The 8064-nt window shown below is 37.3% G+C and overlaps 1 protein-coding gene across 1 annotated transcript in view; it reads right to left on the bottom strand.

The window, feature by feature from the left end:
- Positions 1-688: 688 nt before the first annotated feature.
- The window catches only part of ccbe1 (collagen and calcium binding EGF domains 1), a 77439-nt gene continuing 70063 nt past the window's right edge, over positions 689-8064 (bottom strand). The window contains exons 9-11 of the mRNA XM_053479300.1: positions 5897-5932; positions 4139-4174; positions 689-1083 (exon numbers count right to left, since the gene is read on the bottom strand). Of these exons, the coding sequence (XP_053335275.1) occupies positions 856-1083; positions 4139-4174; positions 5897-5932 (300 nt within the window). The 3' untranslated portion in view covers positions 689-855. The remainder of the gene's footprint in view (positions 1084-4138; positions 4175-5896; positions 5933-8064) is intronic.

Genomic DNA, 8064 nt, shown 5'->3' with positions numbered 1-8064 from the left:
CTCTAATGATGTTAACGAGAGCTAGTTTGATAGCTACTTAACAAAGCTAATGCTAGTGATGTTTGCTATCAGAGAATAAAACCACAGTAACCAGACAGTCAGTACTATTAGTGTCTAAAGAATGGATTTGTACAATGTTAGGAGTTGAAATACCTCGCATTAAAGGTATGGGTGTGTAAATGAATGAGTGATTCATTTAAGATGAATCCTGACTCATAAATCAAATTCCAAGTTTTCATCTTCAATTATGTTATTTGTAGTCTAGCAATTGATTTGTTTAGACTATTAGCCATCTGCAGCACTAAACAAATGTGAATAAGTGAAAATGTAATAGATTACATGTGTGGATTGCACGGGATGTGGTAATGAATGAATCTTTCCTGATGAATCATGAATCAGCTTCCAAGTGTCCTTATTCATTATATTATCTGTGTTCTAGGAAAGAAATGATCCGGTCAGACATCTAGCCATCTGTAGTATCGGACACGATGACGTGTCTGACATAATGAGGTCAAAAAAGTGGTTTGGGTTTATGAATCATTTAAATGAATTATAAATGGTGCTAACGACCGATTATATTTTTTGAACGACTGGCCGTCTGTAGCAGCAAACAAACTGATGAATCGAAGCCCAAGTGGTCACCCTCCACAATGTTATCTGTATTACAAACGATTCATTCAGACTGTGAGAGTGATAAATATGTACATCTTTTATGTTAAAAAAATAGAATTTCATACAAAGAAATACATTCAGGGCTTCACTTAAAAGAGTATGCAGTTAAATAAACATTATTTACACCCTTTTCAGTTTGTGACTCTTTTTCTTTTCTTTTTCTTTTTTGTAAATAAAAACTTCTCAGATCTTCCAGTCAGGATCAGCAGAAGCGCCAGGTGATTTCCGCTTCCTCCTTACATGGCCCTTGGACTTAAAGTCCTCTCCGGAGCCGAGGTCCACGGCGTCCTTCCAGAAATCCTCGGCGGGGGACGGAATCTGCTTGCCGAAGACTTTTTGCTGCAGCTCTGCGATGTCATTACGGAAGTCGGCCAAGAGCAGTAAGAGGTAGTCGAACGATCCTGGAGGTCCCTGAACAGTACAACACACCAGATAGGTTAATGAAGTGCATCATGGGATTTAATCACTGAATTTTCTTCACTTTTGGGAAATCAGCGAAAACCTCACAGTTACCACCTTTAAATTATTTCTGTTCTAGATCTTGATTTATTTGTCATGTTCTAAGAATACCTGGGATGGAGACTTCTTGTGCCTTCAATCGACTTAAACCCTGATTTGCTAACAACCAAAATAACAAATGGCAATGTATGTGAAAGTTTAAAATTTTTTTGCTGATGTTTGATAAAAAATATCTGTAAGGACTTCATCATGTACAAGATGAAGTAGAAGAGGACGTTTTTGTGTTTCTCGCTTGTTCAGAGACTTTCAGAAGAGAACAACTGTAACTAAAGTGTACGATTAACAGAGGTGTCAAGTAATGAAGTACAAACACTTCACTACCTTACTTAAGTAGAAATTTTGGGTATCTATACTTTACTGGAATAATTATTTTTCAGCCGACTTTTTACTTCTACTCCTTACATTTTCATGCAATTATCTGTACTTTCTACTCCTTACATTTTAAAAATAGCCGCGTTACTTCTATTTTATTTCAGCTTATCATTCAAAAGACAAACAAAAAAAACATCCGGATAAATCACGCCATCCGGATGGAGCGAATTTGATTGTGGTTGGATGAGAAGTATAAACATAGCATTCCGACACCCTACTGGTTGGTACGCGATCCATCGCACCTGCACATGACGTCACGTCACACACTCCAGCTCAACTTTTGGTTGATAAGGTTGTGATAAGTAGATGAAGATGTCCGTGATATAGACTCAAGAGACCAAGCACCAGCGAGGAAGGTAACAGGAATGATATATATATATATATATATTTCAATTGTCATATACAGAATCCCAAATCACTATGGCTGTTAAAAAATACAACAAAAAAACAACAACACATTTTCCTTTTTGTTTATGAGGTGTTAGTGCAGTATTTAGGCCCGTGGCACAGCCTAAACTTTTATCCCTAATGCTTTTTTCCCCCTCACGTTACTTTTACTTTTATACTTTAAGTAGTTTTGAAACCAGTACTTTTACACTTTTACTTGAGTAAAAAGCTTGAGTTGATACTTTAACTCCTAAAGAAGTCTTTTTAAACCCTAGTATCTATACTTCTACTCAAGTAATGGATGTGAATACTTTTGACACCACTGACGGTTAAACACACATTCTAACATTAGTAAGATGCACAACATACAATACAAATACAACATAAATATTAGATGTTTTTTACTGATAAAGTAAAGTGATTTTTTTTTTTTTAAACTAAAGTTATTTTAAAACTGTTGGATTTGAAGGTGAAAATGTGCATCTAATATATAACAGGAAACCAACAGTACTAGCCGTTTTCAACTTTGGACCGCTGCAAATCTAAATGACTATGCAGACATAAGGACTGTGTAATGCTGAATAGACTCTAGAACATCTCCAAAATCACATCTGTTCTCAATCTCTGAAGCTTTCCATCATAATTATAATTAAATATGTTTCACGCAACACAGGCCATATTTAAAAGTCAATGTAAAAACCAGTGTTGTCGTATAAATCATCCCTGAGCCATATTTCTTTGCCTGAACCTCCTTCATAAATAAAAGCCGTGTATTCGTCAGGAAAATGTCCATTGACCTTTGACCTCTTGGACGAACTCTGTTACAAATCACCACAGCTTCTTACTTCGGCACTGGTAGCATCTGACTCCACTGCAGGGGAAAACTAGAGACAAAAACATCTGTCTTCTGGACATCCTAAACACCCTACAACACCCACTCGGACTGGACACAAGGCGTTGATTAATTCTCTAGAACCGCAGCGCTGTCAGTAGTGCAGGTTTGTAATAATGCGCTCGCTCTAATACCTTATTATTTCTATAGAAACTACTCGTTCACAGGGATGCGTACGGCCTTTTTATTGATAATGAACAGATTAAATCATGTTTAATCACTGATTCTGCACATAAATGTTTGAGTAACTGATGGAAGGAGTCTCCGGTGTCAACACAGGTAACGCTGTAGGTTTCTACACCAAACTATCTTGATTTGTGGACGTTTCTCCGTTTCAACATTTAACATAGCAATAAATCGATAAATCAATATGATGTGTCTGTTTAATACAGTAAAATTGTAATTGCTGAGAAGGTGTTGTGGTTTGAGAGGAATAAAACATTTACTCTTATAAGAAATCAATGATCGATTCTGCTTTAGTTCACCACTATCATTGATTAGTTTTCTAACACAGCATGACGTGGAGTGTTTTATTTCTTACTTACTGCTTAGCATTTAAGTTTTTATTTTGGATATGGGTTTAAGTATCCTGTCATCCACTAAGAAATAAAGCATCCATTTCCCTGATAACTTTTGACCCTGACGGCCATCTTTGTTACATTGATTAACACAACTTAGTCGTTTATTCACTACGTACAGTGGCAGATGATCTCGACGGCCCGTGGCCGTGTTTGGCCGACACTCTTTCAATGACATCATGTTGTCAGAATTATGTACCAGTAGCCATTACTCAACATCTCTATTTTTGGCAATTATTAAAATATGCACTAAAAAATGTTGTGATGTTTGGCAGAGCAGCTAATGACTGCTTGAGGAGTTCATCTAGAACTTTCCCCAGCGCTCAATACGGCCGCACGGCAGTAGCTCACACTCTAACGACGTGCTGATAGAAGGTTTGATCGTCACGACTCCCAGCAGAGCTTTTGACCTCCGTCCTTATGGGGTCACACTGGCTCCCAACCTGCTCTGCGCCAAAATAAATTCTCACAATCCGCTTTAGCTCAACAGCAATCTGCGTAAAGTCCTACAGTCGACACGAGGGAAAAACACAAGCACCAGATACCAGAATGTGACCTGAAGGGCTTGAATATCGGAAACAGGAAGTAGAGAGCTGGCATGGTGTGTGATCGAGAGGTCAGAGGTCAACGGTACTAGAGACAGATATATATCGGTAACAAGAAAAGGTGACCGGAGAGAGACACGGTGAGAAGAGGTGGCACGATGGGAGGTTCTTACCGGAGGTCCGGAAGGTCCAGGAGCCCCTTTCTCCCCCTGAAGGATCCAAAAAAATATTTACATTAGTAGGATTACAGTGGAGCAGACGTACAGCATGGCTTATTGTTACGCCGTCACGCGGGAAACAAAAACAAGCTTTAAATTCCCTCTAAAGTATTTCTTTCCTTTGGCTTGCTTTAGCTTTTTTAATCTCAATCACTAAACACTGAGGACGAAGCCAACGAAGTGTGTGTATACAGTATGTGTGTGACTGTTATCCCAGCACTGGCTACTCGCTCCATTTGGAGTTGGGCTCTAGCTCATTTGGGTGGAGGTATGACGATGTTAATGGTATGGACGTTCGACCTCGGTGAAAGGATTAGCAAAGGTCGTGAGGTCGCGCAGGGGCAGTCAGCACGGCCAGATGTTCTCAATTCGGCTCTGGGGAGCTGAAAAACATAACAGCAACCTTCTGCCTACAAACAGGGTCTAAATGTTGAGTGTGTGTGCACCTACACTAACACACACTCAAAAGTTGTGAAGGTAACCTTGTACTGCGGTTTATACTGGGGAAAGACTAGTTAGTGATTACTTAGCTTCTGGGAATAGCAGAAATTAAACTTTTATGTGAGGCCACATTATTCAGAAATAATATAAAACAAACCAGGGTGCCAATATTTTTGGAGCTGATGCTACATAACGTACAGTATTTTATTAAAATAAGAAACACTATAAATCATACACTTAAAGATGACCAGTTATGAATCACCTAATAAATCGCTTTATTAATTTGGCCCAGACACCCTTCTTAAACAGCACCCCTAGTGGCCAAGACGTGCCAAGTAACATAAAAAAAACAACGTGTCTAGAGACAAAATGATGGCAAATCAGCGTCGTGAAATCGTGACTAAAAGTTTGTCGGTGACTTAAGTACAGCAGTACCTCGGCATACGAATTAAATTTGTTCCGGAGTCAAGTTCGTAGGGCGAAACACTTTTTCCTATAGGAAATGTTGTAACTGAAGATAATCCGTTCCAGCCATGTTTTTTTGCATATAAAAACAATCAAAACATTAGGAAAATAAAGTAAAATATGAAATAAATGGACAATAAACCTCACTTAACCTTAATTTATGATTCCACTTGGCACCGGCTGCTTAAAAACAAAACTGAAAGCGACTCCCTTTTCTTCTTGCTACCGTCCTTGATAGCATTCTTGGGACCCACGGTGCTATGTCTTCACAAAATTTTGTACAAATTGCCAAAAAAACCCACCAAAAAATGGAAAATTTGTTAGGCAGTATGTACATATGTCTAATTATTCTTACTTATAATATAAAATACTTCTCTCCTGAAGTGTTTTAATATTGTGTATTAACGTTGCTGTGTTTTTAAGCACGGCTGATTTTTCTTGACTCTTCTATAAGTATTGTATAACAGTCTGTCGTTACAGCTTTAAAGCTGGGGTAATAAAATCTGCGCCACATTAGCATTGTTTTGTGTGTGTGTGAGTGAGTGTGACTCATTCAAATAAAACTTGAGAAATATTTGGCTTACAAATGAAACAAAACAACATTCCGTTTCAACTGCTGGAATCTTACAGTTTAATCACACACACACACACACACACACACACACACACACACACACACACACACACACACAAAGATTTTTCTTTTGTTATGTGTGTCATTTTTTTTATTTTATTATTGATAGGACTCCAGGGGAGCTGAAAACACACACGCACACACACACACACACACACACACACATATAGTACCTTCATGCCGTCTCTGCCTGGAGCACCGGGAGGACCCTACACATAGATACACACACAATGTTAAATACACACTTCACATAACACACAATATATTAAAATACACTGCCTGTCCAAAATATATCACACACTCCAAGATTTCATTTAGTCACCTTTAACTCTGATTACACACACATTCTGGCATCCAGTTCATACGTAAAAATGATTCCTCGTGCTCCCAGAGCCGCTCTTACACGCATTAAATCCTGGAATACGGCTGTGCCATCGAGAAAGAAACCCTCCATAGATGTGATAACGTCGTGGTTCAGTACATTCAGGTGGTCAGCTGACTTCATTTTATTGCCCCATAACGTTACTGAGTCTAGACCTGAGTCTAGGCCTTTTTTTCTGATGAGTCTCGATAACAAGTGGTTTTCTTATGGACACACAACTGTTTAGTCCCAATCCTGTGAGTGCTTATCATATTGTGTGTGTGTGTGTGTGTGTGTGTGTGTGTGTTTGAAAATGCTCTTACTGTCACTTTTAAACACTGCTCTGGTTTGAACTGAAGAGTTCCTAACCCAATACCAATGAGTTAAATTACATTAAGTTGTTTTCTTTGCTTGATGTTGCCCAAATAATTTACCCTTCTGAAATGACTAAATCTTTTTTGGCCAGGCAGTCGACATCACAACAGAACTCCATGACACATGCAGGACTAACATATTAGTTATTTAACTTTGTAAATAATTACTGAGTAATGACAGGAGTAACAGTAACCATCTATCTAATAATAAAAATAATAATAATAATAATAATGAAGAAAATAAAAAAGAAATATAAATAACTAATAATAATAATACCATGTAAGTAATTTAAAGCAATTGATATAAACAATATATATGCTAAAACACAACAATAATATATCTGTTAAAACATAATCATAAACAATTACTAATTAATTACTATAATAATAATAATAATAATAGTGAAAAAATAAATTACCAATTAACTATTTTAAACACAATCTAATACATAAATGTAATAATAATAATAATAATAATAATAATAATAATAATAAACAACTAATAAATAAATGATAATAAATTATTAGTATTTTTTATAAAATTTATTATGATAAAAATCCTAGTAACCTAGAAACCCAGTGTAAGACACTCTGGATAAGAGTGTCTGCCAAATGAGCAAATGTAAATGTAATAATAAAACCTATAATACATTTATTTATTTTAGTATTAACAACATTTAACAACGACACATTGTATCTACTTCTTTCAACTTCATGAAACGTTTGAACAGAAACCCAGCATGTAGTGTGTATGTGTGTGTGTGTATGTGTGTGTGTGTGTGTGTGTTACAGACAGATGACACTGGACTGATTCTGGGTCACTTTACTTTTCCATACCAACATATTTAAATCGGTTTCTCCGACACAGAACGTAAAATCAAGAAATAAAGCAGCAGCGGCACACATCGTTCCTGCACTATAATGGGTTTATTGTGGCATTTCACACTCCGTCGGACATGAGGAGCAGGCCTGCGGAGGGAAAGTGCTGGGGTTCTGCTCCAGTTTTTCCTCTGCAGCTGCAGCGGTTTTCCATCCAGAGGGTCAGTGAAGGTCAGAGATCTAAACTCGACCTGATGGTGAGCTGGACACCTGCGGCTCTCACAAACCCGGCTTTGATTTCAGAACTCACAAAGCCGACACTCCGATGCGGGACGCTTCTATGCGGGACACTTTATTGGAGGACTATTGAGATAACAACCTGATGTCTGTCTTTAGTCTTCACTGTGACATATCATTAAAAAGATTAATGTAAATCATTTAGACCACAGAGTTGTTGCATCCTCAATTCTGATTGTTTTTCTGTAATAGCGTGTTTATTAACATTAATGGAAGGAGTCTCCAGTGTCAGCACTTTCTTGATTCCTTATTGAAGGAATAAGCACATGATTGACTGATCCCAGCATGAATCTATAATATAAAATTAAAGTTTACTATTATTATTATTTACTATAGCAGCATGGTGGTGTAGTGGTTAGCACTGTCGCTTATTTATGACTCATACTCTGATGTGGACTTTGAATGACTCATTCATTATTATGACTCATATTTTAACTCAGACATCAAAGCGTATGACTCACAACTCAACTTAAACATTATAGTTTACTAC

The sequence above is a fragment of the Clarias gariepinus genome, chromosome 19 (assembly GCF_024256425.1).
Source record: "Clarias gariepinus isolate MV-2021 ecotype Netherlands chromosome 19, CGAR_prim_01v2, whole genome shotgun sequence".
NCBI classification, from domain to species: domain Eukaryota; kingdom Metazoa; phylum Chordata; class Actinopteri; order Siluriformes; family Clariidae; genus Clarias; species Clarias gariepinus.
Note: the sequence above shows the minus strand (reverse complement) of the source record. Positions and strands in the feature narration are given on the sequence as shown.